The following is a 17,286-nucleotide window of genomic DNA, read 5'->3' as shown; positions in this document are numbered from 1 at the left end:
GAAGCAGTCTTCAAACGTATTTACCTTTGTTTTGTTAATTTTTTTGTACGTTTAAGGTAACACATAAAATTACCTGTCCTAGTCTTACGTGTCCATTATTTTCCCTAAGCCTGGATGAAAAGACAGGAGTGGTTCTGCTACATCAGAGTTGCTCCTTCACCACATAACCTGAGGCACAAACTACCTCAATAACATTCACAGCCTCCTCTCCCTTTGCTCCTAAGCAAACCCACTACTCCTATGAAGAGCGGACACTTCTGCAGTGATTTGCCTCCTGAGAGGGTTTTGCCATGTTTCTGCTGCTTGCTCCCCTAGACACCCCTCCTTCCCAGCAAAATGAGCTGCTTTGATGAGTTTGGCTCCCAGCAGCACTCTTCAGCTCAGTCCAGGTGTGGAAGATGCAAGAAGGTATTTACAAACTGTGTTTTCTGGATTCATATTGCTGCTTGAACAGTCAAATGCACTTAGGAGCAGCAAAAAAAACTTCTTCCAAAACTGTAACTGCAGATCATAGCAATGAGGCAGCTAGACTAAGAATAAAAACTGCAAGTTTATGCTTACAAGAATCACTATATATACATGTACACAAATACCCATACATGTGCATGCTTGGCACCAGTAACACTTGAAGTATAACTAGACTAAAAAGCATTTCTGAAGACGTTTCTAAGGTTACTTGGTTAAAACTGAGTCATTGCATGCTGTTGCATGTCTTATTTTAAATTCAGGCTGCAGTCTAAGAATTGCCATTTCTGTAATTTCAAGTCGTTTCATAATCGAGTTTGCAGGAAATTAGTATAAATAATGACATCTCTTCAATATTAAATCTTACACAGATTCAGTTTTCAACAATCTGTGTTTGTGATGTACACAATGTTGCTTTCAATTCCAATCTTTTAAAAAAAATGACTGTATCTGAAGGTTTTCTCTTTTAAACACCTAACCCTGGTACTGATATCATGCAGTTTGTTCAGACCTGGTAGTATTAGTTTGATTTTTTTGAATGATACTTGAAAGCACGTGATTTGTATCCCTGGTAATTACTACAAATACTTATTTTTTCCTCACGGAGAATAACAAAACAAAACAAAACATTACTCTGAGTAACATCATCCCCATGACGACACATACATACCAATGCAACTTCACATTATTCACAGTAGGCAAGCTATCAATCATTGCAATGTGACAACCATTCTCCACTTTGCCTCCTCCTCTCTCTCAAAGAAAAGCAGAAACAAAACAACAACCCATCCTCGGATGTTGAGAACAAGACACAAAATTCTCGTTTATTGAACATTTACTTTTCAACACATAATTGCTTTCTCTCCTTCTCAGTGGGTATGATTTCTAACACAATGAATGGAAAACTCTTGCAAAATGATATTCTTACAGTTCAAATACTAATCCCATTCTGAGCAAAAATGCTTACAAGCAAAAAACCCAAAGATTGCCTTAACAGTGTTCATGACATCTGATTCCTGTCTAACTCTAAAGCACACTGTTGGTTTTAAGCCTTTGTAGTCCACTGACTTCAGTGAATCCGGTGAAAGTGTCGAAGATTAGTCAGGCACTTAACACTGCTAGCAAATGTGTAACTAGGGGATGGCAGGAGGCCCAGAGGAACAACTACAGAATGGTAATGGCAAATAAGGGGTGGAAGCACACAATAGAAAACTTTTGCAAAAGAGTGGGTCATGTGACAAAGCTCCTTTCAAGGACTACTTGAAAGGCATGTTACTACCCTGGAGAAAAAAAAAAAAACAACACGCTATTTACTAACATACTGTTGCTTACTGTGGCTTCCCCTTTGCTTCCCTTTTTTTTTTTTTTAATTTTAAGTAGCAGCACTATCTCTGCATGTCTCTCACCTAACTGAAGTTACAGATTTTCCATTTGTTACAAAATAAGAAACCTAAGATTTTTTTTTTGCATATCTTAAAAGCAAATACCTACAGTAACTCAGAAGACCATTACATTTGTTCTGATTAACACAACACTTGCTTTACCAGTTTTTACAAATGATCACTACTCCCCTCCCATACGAAAATCCACTAGCCACTTCCTAAATGCATGCATGCATCTATAGGCTTTTCTTTCACCCCAGCCATAAATCAGTGACAAGCAACTCTTTGCAGTGGGTCCTAAAACGAGGCAGGGAGGGAAGTACCTATTTTATGCAAGATGCAGAGGAAGTTCTATCAAAAGCTTTTATTTAGAAGTAAGCCAAGAAAGTGAATGCCAGATTCATGACTCTCATTCAAATCAAAGTTGTATATCCCATTAGGGATGCTTGTACAATGCTATTGGTCAAAAAGCCCAAAAAAGTCTAAATCCATGCTGCATGCATCCCTAGCATGGGAGGAACAGCTTCTCTGACACTGTAGGACTTCAGAGTCATAACGAACCTTCAGTCCTACAGAACAAGCTTTGACTAAGCTATCATCACAGGTTTAATGCTGCAATGCTTTAAAAGATGTCCTCTTCAAAACCCAAAACAATACAAATTCCAACACTAAAAGTACATAAAGAAAAATACGGACGGTGCCTGTTAGAAACTTCCTGAAGCAAAGACTTCCATCACATAACAAAGGTAAAGAAAAATCAAGGGAATATTGGTAGTTCATACCCAGAAATATACGCATTTTAAATTGAATTATCCCCTGTTCCTTTGATGCTGAGAGTTCTCTCCATACCTCTGTAGACTCAAACAAGTCTTGCTATAGGACAAAGCTGCAAAACTGCCTAAAATACTAAGTCTGTGGCTATTATACATTTCCACTTCACAAACTGTGGAAAACAATGTTGGACTACAGTGAGGAGAAGTTATAATAATAGAGTTGCTAAATAAGCCACTTTGCAATTTGAGACTATTTGACAACATGACTAATGTAAGTGTTGTGAGATTTCAATTCTGGCATCACTTAGTGATGTCATCTCTACACATTTTGAACTTCAAAAATAGTGTTACATAAACAGGAAAAAGTCTTTAAAACACCATGCTTTAAATAGGAAATAGTTCTTACAAGAAGATACACTAGTACAGAATGTTATTATCAGTTAATTTAATCTGTATGTTTAGACCTACTGGAACTGTACAGGATGTCAACAACTGTTAGAGTAGGGGAGAGGTGATGGGTGAGAGAAGAAAGACAGGTGAAGTTTTAACTCTGGGAAAAAACTTGTGTACCTGCCTGATAAACAGAGCCAAACCTCTTTATGTATCCTATTTATCTTCAAATCTATTTATGTCACACAAGAGAACATATGAGCATAGCAGCTGTTACTATAGCAATGAAACTGGAAATTTTGAGAACACAAAAAACCCACCCCTGAAGGATGCTCAGTTTAGCTAAGAGAACAGTGCACCAGTACCTCACCTCTAGAAGCTGATCAAAATCTGTGGTTACAGAGATACTAAATTAGCTGTAACAACCTATCCCCTGAAGGGCACTCAGTGCCAAATAACCGCTGACTATTACTTGACACAACTTGGTACACTGGGAGATCCTGTTAAGTAGCCCCAAACTTGTCAAATACCCCATACCCGCTTGTAAATCTGGAAAAGAGCGACCCTCTGCAAAATGCTCAGTTTTTGATCGCGGCAGAGAAGGGATTCACCATAGTAACACACTCCCTACCCGAACCGTGGGAAGGAGCAGGGAGCTCGGCGCCCAGCGCTGTAAGCCCCGCACCCTCCTGACACCAAGCACACCTGACCGGCACCGGGAGATAGGATGAGACGGGAAAAGGAAGGTACTTTCTTAAAGAATCAGGCAGGCAGCAGACTACATCTCCCCACTCGCCGCTGCCGGAATCAAAATCACAATTTCCCCAAACCGGTTTTCTGTCAAATCTACCCCACTCCCTTCTCTCTTCGGCAAGTGCCACCCCGCCCCGGTGCCGGCGAGGCGGCCTTTCCCCCTACCTCGCCCCTCAACCCCCGCTCCCTTCTGCAGACGCGCATCAGCCCTTCTCACCACACCACCCCCCACCCCTCGCAGCCGCGGACCCAGAGCACTGCCGGCCGCGATTTACCTGCAAGGGAGCCGGGTCTCTGCAGGGTGGCGGTGGCGTACAGCTCCTGGGAGTGCTTGCTGTACTGATCGCCAGCGTGAACCAGCCGCTTGGTAGGCGACAGGGTGGCGTAAGTGCCGATGGTGGAGCTTAACTGGTGGATAGGAGAGGAGGAAATGTTAGACTGGACGGTGGGCGGGGAGGTCACTCGGATGGGGGACGGCGACAGTCCCGCCGAGGAGACGACGATGTTGATGGGCGAGCTGGTGCTGTAGGACTTGGCCAGGCGGCTGGGGGACTGCTTCGGGGAGGAGAGGCGCTGCGCGGTGGCGTAGGCGGCGCCCTCGGCGGCGGAGCCGGCCCGCGGCAGCTTGGTGGGGGAGCCGCCGGGCTGTGCGGGCAACGGGGAGCTCACCCGCTGCGCCGGCAGCGTGGAGCTGGCGTAGTAGAGCGCGGCGGCGTGCTGGGGCTCGGGCAGGTGGAAGGCGCTGCCGTGGCTGGGCGCGAAGGGCTCCCGCGGCTGCGGGGCGGCGGGCGGCGGCGGCGGCGGCTCCGGGCCGCCCGGGTGGGCGCCGCGGCTCCCCGGGCCCTGCTGCAGGAAGGAAAGGCAGAGGCGTCAGCGGGGGCGGCGGCGCCCGGCTCCCCGATCGTGCTCGGGGCGGGGCAAAAGGGTTGGGTGACCCCCCCCACAGCCGCACATAGGCCCCTTTTTGACCTTAAACCGGGTCGGTACCCAGCGCCCTGGGATGACAGGAGTCGTTAATCTGCTAAAGCAGTCCCAGCCTTTGGGGTAAAACCGGACGCCTCCTCGGGCTGAGCGGCGTCAAAAGTCCGCGTCACGGCCGAAGTCGGCACTGGGCTGTATAGCAGCTGCTCTGGGGCCCCAGGTTCTGTATACGCTTCGTACATACCCGCAAAAACAGGCCTAGTTCAGCCCGAGCCATCCCCGCCACCCAAACTTTTATTCATCATACATTAAAAGAGACCAGGTGAAGCCACGGAAAGGGGGTTAAGCGGGTTAATTTCCCCACAGAACGGCAATCGACGCCCGCATGAGGCGACGCACCTTGCCGGACTAAGACTGCCCGCGGCTGTCGCTTCTGCGCGACCGGCCCCTCCGGCGGCAGAACTACGGCGCTGACCTCAGCCTGCCCCGCCCGATGGAGCAGAGCCGAGGGGAGCTCCAGACCTGGGGGCTCACGCCGCGCCGGGCCCGAGCCCGCCCCCCCAGCCGCATCCAGAGGGGAGTCTGCACCGGGCTGGAGGGAACGCCGCCGTACAGCCCAGCGCCGCCGGCCTCGGTGACACCAGCCTGGTTATTGGTGTAAGCAGGAGGGGGAGACGAAAATCCTTGGCAGCATCTGCCTTTTAAAAATTTCAGTTACGTGCCTGAGCCGCGTCAGGAGCACTGAAGGATGGAGCTCGCTCTTACCAAAGGCTGCTGTCCCTTTATTATAGGGGACCTCAGGCTCATCTGTGAAATGGTAACATTAAAATCCTCAAACAACTGCACCCCATAGTCATAGAAAGCTGAGAGCTCTGTTGGAAAACACACTAATTCTTGTTTCAGATACTCGGGGTTTTTTATGGTTTTACAGAGGATTTACTGTGAAGTCTCAGAAAGCGCTCCAGATCCCAGGAGTTGACAGTGCAGTCTGAATCAGTCTGACCAGTGTGCTTCGCCCAAACACACACACCTCTTGGGTACTGATTTCCTTAGTGAGAAAAGCTTTTAAAATGTGAATAATGAGCTTTGTGAGTCAATTCAAAGAGGTGTGGTGAATGTTGACAGCAGCGTTGTTTCATATTTAAAATAGCAACTTGTGTATTTTTAGTAGCATCCTACAGGAAAAAAACACAAACAAACCAGACAGGTAAACAAAAGCACCATGTTCCTGATATGAAACTTGTTCTATTTCCTCTAGGATATCCAATAAAGGACAACTAATTGAAGCAAAGAATAAATGCCAGATGTGTGTACTTCTTCCTATGTATGCTCACTGTCAATCTTTCTGTCTTTTTTTTTTTTTTTTGACACCCTGCCCCTCATCCTAAATACTTTTTGCATCTGGGGGAAGAATATGCATTTTTCTAGATGCTGACAAAAAGCAAAGCTTCAGAAAAGCTGCTCCTGATGCTTCGCTCCCAGTTGCTAGTAGCATGGAAGAAGCTACCAGCACTCACAGTGTTCAAGCATCTCAGGGGAGCACTACCAGACCCAAAACTCACTGGCTTTTGCACTCCAAAGAACAATGGCCATATAAATAAATGTAATGTGAATGGTTCTCTCCAGGTGTTCTGTATGGTTAGCAATGGGATCATGGATGCAAGTAGCCTCCTTGCTGTTGAGTTGGACTGTTCTGATTGTGGCTGCAAGTTACAAACACACACAATATCATCACGTTGGAACCTTCAAATTTACGTAAATGGCCAACAAGCTTAAATTGTTCACTTGAAAGACTCCTAACAAAACTATGTGAGCAAACTCTGGGAGCATCAATGAACTTTTAGAAGCTTCTACTTACCACCTCTGCTTTAAACCGCAAAGAAGGGCTAATGTGCAACTGCAATGCCTGGCCAATAATGTGTATGACAGGAGTGCAGTTTTCATTTTCCAGGTTTAAACTGTATGGTAACAGCTTTAATAAAACAAAAACTTACTGGCAAGATTTAAGACAACATTGTCAGAGCAACTTTTGCACATGATAAAAGGTCATTGGAATCAGCTACACTATCAATTGGTATTTGTTAATAAATTTTACTTTTTGGACTTTTAAGTGGCATAATAATACATTTTGTAATATTAACCTTGTTCCAAAATACAGCCTTCTGCAATGTCACCAGTGTTTTCTGCAACACACTGCTAATGCAATGGTAACTTAGTTTGTCATTGATCATAAGGATTTTAGGCAAGCACTCTCATCATGTATACAAAATTTCATTCTCTAATCTACTTTTATGCTGCTTGATATGCCAAGGATTTAGAGTAATTAATTTCAAGTAAACCAATATTATCCCATATTTCTGACAAATCTCTATAAAGCTGCAGGCATTCTGCAAGTACTAATACAAAAATGGGGGGAAATCCCACTTCATAATTGTTTATAATAGGGAAGAAGGTGTAGTGGCAGGACATAAGAATTAAATGCTTAATTTAAAATGTGGAGTATAGCACTTCCTAAAAAGCTAAGCATTTGCTCTGTGTGAAGGAGAGAACTTTTGGAGGAACAGATTGCAGTGAAAACATTAGCATTCAGTATTTTCTAGGATGTGACTAATCTCAGACATATCTTAAATTTACTGTGAGGTTCTTATGGTTTTTCACAGGGTCAAGTGTACAGTCACGTTCTCCACTCGTGTTTCCAGAACCAAAATGTTTTAGTTTCTCCTTGTGGTTCTCCTTGTCTGTTGCTTAAGACAACCATACAGACATGTCACTGTTCATACTGCAATGTGACATAATACTTCATATGGAGGAATGAAATGCAGTGGTATTTTTCCCTTCATCCATTATTATTGTCAACCTGATAATGAAACTGTGGTTAAACTAATAAGTGCAGAGCAAATTTGCTTCCCAGTTGTCATATCATCCTCTATCAATCTATTTCACAGATGTAAACAAAAATCAAGGACTTTATTACTACAGCCCTGTAACTATCTTTCTGAGACTCAGAGATTAAATTTTTCTGGTACCCCAAAGAAAAGGGGCATGATTTTCTTATTTGGATTAAATATATAGATTCTGATATATCCTTTTTTAACAGTAAAAATGTGTGAAAAAACATAAGAACATTATTACATCTATGAAAATTTAAACTATTACAATGATCATTCTCTACTGATATGGACAAAATTAGATATGCAGAGCTCTCTATAGAAAATTACTGAGAGGGTGTCCAGTTAGGTTACAGTAGGCTAGCTTGTTTGGCTTGTTTGCCTGCCATAATACATGCATTTAATGCACTAAATTTCAGGACATCTTCACTGGTTTTCTTGTTTGTTTGTTTGGTTACTTGGGTTTTTTTGTTGTTTTGTTTGGGGATTTTGTTTGTTTTAACAATTCAAATTTAAAATTGAAATCAGAACTTTAAGCAAAAAAAGATTAGAGGAAAGACTGTAATACAACATTTCTGTTTTATGAAGTAGAATTGAGAGGGGCAAGTAACTATGTTGGATTATTCATTCTGCTGATTTTTTTATGGATAAGGAATTGCAAAATCCTAGATGGTTAGACATCTTAAACAAAACTTTGGGGTCAGCTGGTGTATACTGAAACAGCATGTTGATTCTTGGAGATTGATCCCAGAGGGAGGAAAAACCTGCAAAGCAAAAGTCTCAGAGAACAAGATGACTATTATGAATATGTTAGCAGATGCAGGAGATCTATTTATCATCTAAAAGCCCTTCACACTCTTTTGTTCTCAGGTGTGCCAAAACACAAACCCAAAGCCTGGTATGTTTTCTGCATTTATGCCTCATAATTCACAGTACTTAATGCAACCACCTAAGTCTTAGAATTAAGAACAGAAAAGGCTTCATAGTAATTTCTTGGGAATGAGATAATGATACAATTTCCATGAAAATGCTGGAAAATTGGAATCATAGTACCAGTTGCCTTTAAGAAATGACAATGTGCACTCACTATCTTGTATACTTCTCTGACAGATACTAGAATAAAATGTCATGTTACATTTGAGTAAATCTGCATGCCCATCTTAGGCTTGGATGAATTTGTATTCACAAACATTTTTAGTTTAGCATTAAATGTCAGCACCATTTTTTCAGCTCATTTTGTGCTCTGAAACTTTCAAGGATTGTTTTACCCTTGAAATTTCAAATGAGGTCATATCTGATGAATATGCAGTACACTCTTGTCCATGAAAAGACCCTTTCTCTTGATTTTGGGTAGGATTTTCCCACTGGATGCTCATGCTGTGTGGGAGACATCCCTCCAGGCTGCTTTGGCTTCTTAAATATTGGTGGGTGTTGCTATCTTTAGGCAGCAAACTTGATCATCCTTACTAGGATTTTTCAGAGACATAGGTGGTCTTTTTTAAGGGTCCATCTCCATTTCACAATCTCAATTCTGCTCTGTGCTCTTTCAGTAACTGAAAGACTTTCCAGTCTATTGAGGGCTATTTTTTTTTCTATTTGTCCAAAGAAACTTCCATGTGCCTTCACTCAAGGTATCATTCTGCTGTGGTCTAATGCCTCTGTCAACATTCCTCTACAAAGGGTGGAAGAGAATGGAAAGTGCTTTTCATTCTCTAATTCTTCATGATGCAGATTTCACTCCTTGGGCAGCACCTGAGAGTCTTTCTTCTGCAAGAACGCTTTACTGTCATTTATAAGTTCCTGACCTAACTAAAAAAGATGTTACCTATGTTCAAATGTACTTATATGATAACAGATGCCAGACTATATCTCTTTCTCCTCATTTTGTCACAAAGGTCATGGCTATACTGTGTTTGCAAAATACACCCTAACACTTTTAGGAAAATTTGTCAGCCTATCTGATTCTAATCTCAAGGGTCATATGTATAGATGAAGGTAGATAATACCATCATAGGCTTCTACATTCACAAATAGAATTGTGTGAGATCCTTTCAGAGTGTCCAGAGACGGTTAATCTCTGCTTTTAAAGCAGCAGTGAAAGCTGCAATCATTACCTATTGCAGGATAAAATGAACATTATGTAGATCATAAACTACACTGGTGAATTGTTCATAGTGTCATAGTAAGTGTAATCTGTCTTAGCATTGCATTTGCTTCCTTTAATGACAGAAAAAAAATCCCGTGTTCATATTTTGAATCCAGTTTTAAACATGTTAGCATATGCCACATCCTAACAGAAGTGAAGTCCTTATTTTAGATTTTGTCTGAGTGGATTATGAAGCAACCTATTACCTTATGGCATAAATGACTGATGGTGGGAAGAGCCATGAGTCTACTTGGAAAAGACCAGTATATAGATTCTGCTTGACAACTGAATACAGTCTTGTACTAATCTGCCAATATTCTAAATAGGTCTAGTGCAGTGTGGTGGTCTGATGAAAGACAAACATACAACTTGTTTATAGGAGAAAGGAGACAAGTTATAAAATTATTTTTTTTTATAATTATAATCTCTACTTTCCTTTTATTTTTTATTTTTAAGGGATTTCAAATTCTGTGTCAACTTGTTCAGGCCAGAAGCTTCAGAAGCATAGGATAATATGCAGCAGGGGATTTACCTCTGTTGCTGCCTCAGCCTCTGAAAAGAACTCACCATCACCAGAAGCTAAAGAAGTCCTCATCCAGAAATGTAAAGTAGTTTCATTTCCTTTGCAAATATGTGGCAGACCTTTGCAAATATGTGGTAGACCACATGGAAAACCACTATTTGTAGTACATGCTGTGCTTCATACTCCTACAATTTGTACAATATAGCTGACCATTCACGAGATAACAGTAAACCAAATCAGTAAGTTGTTAAAAATTTACGTTGTCCAAATACAAGATTCACTTTTGAACAACTGCAAAATCTGCTGCATTTTGTGTTAAGAGAAACAACTGACTCTTCACAAATAACCTGAATCAATTAATACAGCATATATCAGGATGTGGCCACCAAGTCTGAAAAGTTGTTTTCAGCTGGGAAACAGTAATTCCCTGCCAGAGGAGCAGTTGTTGCTAAGAAATCCTATTCCAGTAGCATTTAGAAAATACAAGTTTTCTGTTCTAAAGTACTCAATGCTATGGAAAAACTCTATGATCTATAATGAAGTCCTCCAAAGTGACAAAAATGTTAGATTGCACTTTACAGCACTATACAGGAAGTCCCAAGACTAATTAGTTTCTCTCTTTTATACAACACCATTTTCAGAAATTGTTTTTGCTGCCACAGCTGGCCTTGGGACTATTTACATTTTTTTTTCTATGCATTTGGGCTATCATTCATGTTCAGAGACAGCTATATTCCTTGCACACAAATACCCAAGGAAATTATCACAATCTGAGCAGTTTTGACTCCTGAGGCTTATTTTAATTATAATAGGGATAGCAAAACAGTTCAAATGATTGATTTTTTTTTTCTCCTTAATTGTGGGATCAGCAATGGTCATGTTTAGAACTTGTTAATTTGAACTTCTGACTCTTCCTTATATTGTCTACCTCTTTTTAAATTTCCTTTATATGCTTTTAATATTATTATTATCATAGTTTGTATTATTTTCAAGATATATCTTAATTGTCAAGCATCCTTTGCAAGATGATGGTATGAAAGACTATTATGTTCCGTGAGATGTTTCCTGCAGGAACTTCTACCATACAATCTGGAGGAACACAGGAAGAAATCCTATTTTCTGCCCTGTCATACCAAGGAAAAAAAGATAGGAAAGTTTGCCTTACTAACCTATTAGTAACCTTTCTGAAGGTAACCATGTTTTTTGTGAAGTAGATGGTTTGTGAGAGCTTTTCAGATCTAAGCAATGGCTGTTCAGCGTATTTTCAATGAAGACATGTAGAACATTATTTTTTCCCCTCTATAAATACATCCTTTTTCTATTAATGAGCATAGTGAAGTTTATATTAAGAATATCACTATTTCTAACTCCTAGACAAATAAACAATTTCCCTTCCTGCCTTTTTTTTTGCTGGGTTGTTTAGATTCTGTCTCCTTCCCCTCTCATTTCTTCATTTTTGTTTCTGTTGCTCTAATAACCCATTCCTTTTCCATCATCTTACTTTTTCTAGCCTCCTTGAAGAATGCATCACACCCTTTCAGGCTAACCTCCAGAGTAGGATGCTTTTCAGAAAGCACGACTCCCGATGACATCTGCCTGGGCTACAACTGGATATTATAGCCTCCTTTTTCTTTCCAGATGGAATCCTGCTCTCCTGCTGGCTCCAATTCCTAAGAACATCAGGGAGGTTCTCTTTGGTAAACACAGAAAAACCATGAGGCTTTAGCACTATGCAGGCTCATTATAAACCCCTTTTAAAAGAAAAAAAAGTACCTATCCAATTTGAAATGAAATTTTAGTCTGAGAGGATGGGGAGTTTTTCTGAGCAAATTGAGAGAATAGAATATTGTATATCTTGGTATCCCACAAGCTGTGCAATGACTATGTAATACTTGAAATCTCTTAGCAATTTAAGGCTTTGAAATTCAAATACTACTCACTTCTACAGAATCCTGAATTATAAAGTGTTCCAGTGTCACACTGAGATGGTCTGCTTTGCTGGGGCGGTTAACATCTAAACAGAGAAAATAACCTGAGCTGACCAACAAAACCCAGCCAGACTTTGTTTATGTACAGATGCATGAATGCTTCTAGAAATTTTTGTCTAAGCTGATGCTTAAATTCCCAGTGAGAGGCTTTGATGTTGCAGTAAAAAGCACAAGAAGGTGAGAGGGATATGTGTCAGAGCTGGGAGAGATTGTTTAGATAAGAAGAGATATTATAAAGTTTTCAAGAGTATCTGAAACAATCTTTCAAAATCTTTGAAAGGTACAGGTGGCTGTCTGATAATTTTTTTGTTTCACAATATGGGGGGAAAAATGGCCAAAACATGATTCTTACACTTGGGATTAGGCCACAGCGCCAGGCAATGCATGGTATCCCTATCAGGTTTCGCATATGGTGTCAGCCTGGATTTGTTTTTGTTTTCTGGCACTTGCTGCTTTCAGGAATATGATACAAATGCAGGGAGATCCTAGACCTTAGTTAGGACTCCTAATCAATACAGTCAAAGAAACTTTCAAACTTAAATACCTAAACATGCTATCACCAAAATATGCATACAAGTAAGTAAGTATATCGCTTTTTCATTCAGGATTGTTTTATTACTATGTAAGTCAACCCACTTTAGATTTACAAAAATCAAGGTCGTAACTCCACCCTGCTTCAGATGTTTTGAACAAGACAGAAAGTAAAGGCAGACATTCCTGTGCCAGTGGGAACCAAACAGCTTTAGTTCCTGAGAGCTATCCAACATGATTTCAGGTGTCAGAGATTCAGACAGCTTAGGACACATACCTGGCTGTAGCTCTGGATGGCACCTCTGGCCTGACCACTGCGGGCTGGGAGCTGGGCAGATGCTGCTTCACCCAGGGCAAGGGTCTGGTTGCTGTGGTAGCTGGCTGAGTACTGGAAGGATGCTTCAGGTTTGGAATTGAGCTGGAGTGTGCTCTGGGAGAGGAGGCTGGGCCCTGCATGAACAGGATTTGAAAGCAGTCAGAAAGTCTCAGTGAAAGAGTATACCTGTATTTAGTGAGCGAGCCTCCAAATTATCAGTTGTATGTGACTTCAGCTTTTCACAGTTTCAATTTTCAGTAATAAAAATCACATACATTAAATTGTTTCTTTATCATTCATAATTATTACTGTGTTCGATACAGACTACATTGCTTGCTTTGCAAAAAAATGCATGGTTTTGACAGGTGAAGAAATCCTAAGCCAAACGTACTATTTGATAAAGAAGTCTTGGTTTTCAGCTGAGAACAGTTGATGAGGTTTGTTGGTTTTTGGGTGCTTTTTTTTTTTTTCCTCCTTCCTAAGAATAAGCCTTGTTTATTTCGCTTAATTATATCCAGTTGTACTGCATGGCAAATGCTAACTCATCCCTTCCTGGGCCCCCAGCACATTAGATCCATTGATTACTGCCATTCTGTCCTGTACACTTGGTGATGCAATGCTTTGGTGCCTGCAGGGATGGATGGCACCCTTTAAAATATTAATAGCTCCTCTTGTCATGTAGGACTCACCCTGATCTCGGAGACTCTTTGATGACTCTGTTGTCAGCCTTTCTTGTGTTCCCCGTCACAGCACAATGTGGCAGGAGAGCAGAGTGCAAGCAGTGGGCTTGAACTGGGGCTGCTAAATTGAAGGGCACGTTGGGAATGTGAACAGTGACGTTTATTTCTATGACAGTTATTGTTTTGTGAAACTAAAACGTTCTCATATTCAGTGGATTCATGTACAAGTGATATAGCATATCATGTACCCATAGTAAATTCCCCAGTTATTCTGAGAGCATATACCAGACAAGGAAAGGCTCTTCCTACATTGCACTGCCATGTGGTTTAGACACGACCTCTCACAATTGCTTTTAATGATGAACTCATTCTGCCTCCATACATGAAAAGCTACATTAAAGAATACACACCACTTAATTCTTCCCTTCACTGATTTTAGTCTCTTCTAATTTTCAACAAACTAGTTTACTCTTCCATGGTATCTAGGCCCAGCTAATGAAATACACGAAAGAGAGAAAAGGGTTATGCCTTGACCACTGAATGAGTTATGAATAAGTGTACCTTCAATAAAACAATAATTTATAGCATATTCAGTGGCTCCATGGGATAATCAGTTAATCTTCTGGGTAGTACTCATTAGAGCACAGAAAGTGACACAAACCTTAAGGGATGTGAAATGATCATATTGATTTTCCTCCTACAGAACATGCGAGAAGTTCAGTTTAAAAAAGACTCACAGTGGCAAAATTCCAATCCATTTTACAAGAAAGAACTCCCAGTACATTTCTGATACAAGGATATCTTTGCTACAAGGATGTACAGCTTTATGTCTTTGCTACAAGGATGTACAGCTTTATGTCTTTGCTACAAGGATGTACAGCTGCTCCACAAAGACTTCCACTTAGAAAACATCTATACAATGCTCCCTCAAATTAACATGGAGAGTGTTTTTTCCCTAGCCTATTTCTGAGAAATGGCAGAACCACTATCCAAAATCCAAACTGAACCACGCACATTATAAACAAATTGTAGCAGGCTATGTAAAGTGGAAGCGTTTGCCTCTAAGTTTAGACTGGGATTATGACACTATTTTACATCTCAACAGTATTTACTGCAAAGTCAACTGCATTCATCAGAATATTGCAGATATTGGACAAATTTGGAAAGTAAGTTCCGGTCCTTGTATTGTCCTTACTAGTGCAGAAGGAGGCAGGGCCCCATGTATGATATTAGGCTATTAAAAATGTATCATGTGAATAGGAGAGCTGAATTTAATCCTCCATGAGTGGAGGATTTTTTTTCCCTGACTCTGAAAAGAAGGTTTACTAAGCATTTTCCATTTAACTGTTTTTGTTGCAAATGTTGTTCTTTCATGAAAGAAATATTCTCACAGATTTTTCAAAAGAGCATGAAGAAATTACTTGGTTTTAAAAATATATCTATGGGCTTCATTTTAATTTTCTAGATTTTGAATTTTCACCGACAGTTTGCCTGTGATAAAGTGACACGATTAAGTTCAGAAAATGTACAACAGCATAACTTTCCCAGGAGCGGCAAAAGTTGCAGCAAGAAAGCTGTTTTTGTTCATGGAAGTGTTTGTACTCATTCTGAAAGTAATTATGCTGTGACATTTCTAAAACTTAAATAATGATTAAACTGTCACATGCTATGAAGTCAGTATATTTAAATTTTCATTGCATCTGGCTTTCAAAAGTGTTCCTTTTGTATTACTATGGTTCACTAGGGGATTTACATAGCCAGTTAAAATCACATACATAGGTTCCCTGCACCATTTAGCATAACTGTAGAAAAAAGTTAAGTCTGGAGCACATGCATTTAAGTTCACTAACTAGTGTACAGGCAGTTTTATTTTGTACTTTTAAAAGCAGTAATGAACAATTAAAATGTACATACATTTCAATAAAGTAATTACAAAGTCATTTGAGAGAGACAGCCAGATATTTAAAATGTATACATGCCCACATTTCTCAAGCAAACACAGGATACCATTGTGGCTGCTCACCTGTAAATAAGTAGATCTAAACCAAGTATAGAAACTTGGTCAAGATCAGTCAGCATGATCTTGAAAACAACAAGTTTCCTTTTCGAGATTCAAAGAGTACAAGAAGTCCTGTCTTGTCTGATAGGGAAAGATGGATCATTTTTCTCATTAACATTCTTGAGATTGCAGTGTGAAAGCAAACTCAAAGAGCCCAGAGTTCACCCAGAAGTGGTTGGTTTCTTATATACGCTGATGACTCTTGACAACAAACTACTCTTTCATTTTGGCAAAAAGTTAAACTCGGTTGTGGTAGTATAAGAAAGTGTTCAAGCAACTACTTCTATTTTATTTTTTAAATTAATTTTTTTTCCAGAAGAGTTAAGGCAGCTGGAAAATCTCTATTTTCAGTTAATCACAGGAAGTCACTAGTTGACTACTACAACAATTCAGTCTTATCTCCCTAGGTCTTCTTTTACTGTTACCATACTTATAAAAGCACTTTTTATTATCTTTAATGACACTGGCCAGATTGAGTTCTAGTTGAACTTTGGCCGTTCTATATATCCTTGCAAGAGCCTTGTACTCTTCCTGAGTTGCTTGCCCCTTCTTCCATAGCCAATAGACTTTCCTTTTCTTCCTGATTTCTATCCAAAGCTCTCTACTTAGCCAGGCTGGTCTTCTGCCCCACCTGCTCATTTTTCAATGCATGGGGATAATTAGTTCCTGTGCCTTGATTTAGCTCTTGAGGAATGTCCAGCTTTCCTGGACTCTATGTCCTTCAGGATTATCTCCCAAGCATTGCCATCAACAAGTCTCCTAAACAAGTCAAAGTCTGCCCTCCAGAAATCCAAGGATGTAGTTCTATTGACTCCTGTCCTAACTTCACTAAGAATTGAAAACTTCACCATCTCTTGGTCACTTTGTCCAAGATGGCCACCAAGCTTTACATCTCCCACAAGTCCTTCCCTGTTTACAAACAGCAGGTCTAGTAGAGAGCCACACCTTGTTGCCTAATTCATCAGTTGTGTTAGCAAGTTATCTTCCATGCAGTCCAGGAACCCCCAGGACTTCCTCCTGTCTGCTGTATTCTATTTCCAGCACATAGCCAGTAAGTTGAATTTCTGCACAAGAACAAGGGATAGTGATTCTGAGAACTTCCCCAGACACCTGTAAAACACTTCATCAACCTCCTCATCCTGGTTGGGTGGTCTATAGCAGACCCCCATCATGACATCTGCCTTGTTGGCCTTTCCCCTGGTTCTTACCCACAAACATTCAACCCTATCATTACCATCATCACCATCATCATCATGCTCAAGACAGTCGAGGCCTCCCCTGACATACAGAGCCACCCTACTGCCTTTGCTTCTGGGCCTATCCCTTCTGAAGAACCTACATCTGTCCAACACAGCACTCCAGGTATGGGATTCATCCCACTATGCTTCCATCAGGGTAATGATAAGATAGTTTTCCTGCTGGATGATAGCTTCGAGCTCCTCTTGCTTGTTCCCATGCTCCATGCGTTGGC

General features: G+C 40.8%; 1 protein-coding gene across 2 annotated transcripts in view; it reads right to left on the bottom strand.

Moving 5' to 3' along the window:
- Positions 1 to 17,286, bottom strand: part of CTNND2 (catenin delta 2) — a 492,311-nt gene that overhangs the window by 259,003 nt on the left and 216,022 nt on the right. The window contains exons 5-6 of one of the 2 annotated variants that reach the window (XM_054381916.1): positions 13,038 to 13,210; positions 4,039 to 4,606 (exon numbers count right to left, since the gene is read on the bottom strand). The exons of the other annotated variant lie outside the window; for it this stretch is intronic. Of the exons in view, the coding sequence (XP_054237891.1) occupies positions 4,039 to 4,606; positions 13,038 to 13,210 (741 nt within the window). The remainder of the gene's footprint in view (positions 1 to 4,038; positions 4,607 to 13,037; positions 13,211 to 17,286) is intronic. 2 annotated transcript variants of the gene reach the window in all.

Source organism: Indicator indicator, chromosome 6, assembly GCF_027791375.1.
Source record: "Indicator indicator isolate 239-I01 chromosome 6, UM_Iind_1.1, whole genome shotgun sequence".
NCBI lineage: Eukaryota > Metazoa > Chordata > Aves > Piciformes > Indicatoridae > Indicator > Indicator indicator.
The sequence above is the reverse complement of the archived record's forward strand: the minus strand, read 5'-3'. Positions and strand labels throughout refer to the sequence as shown.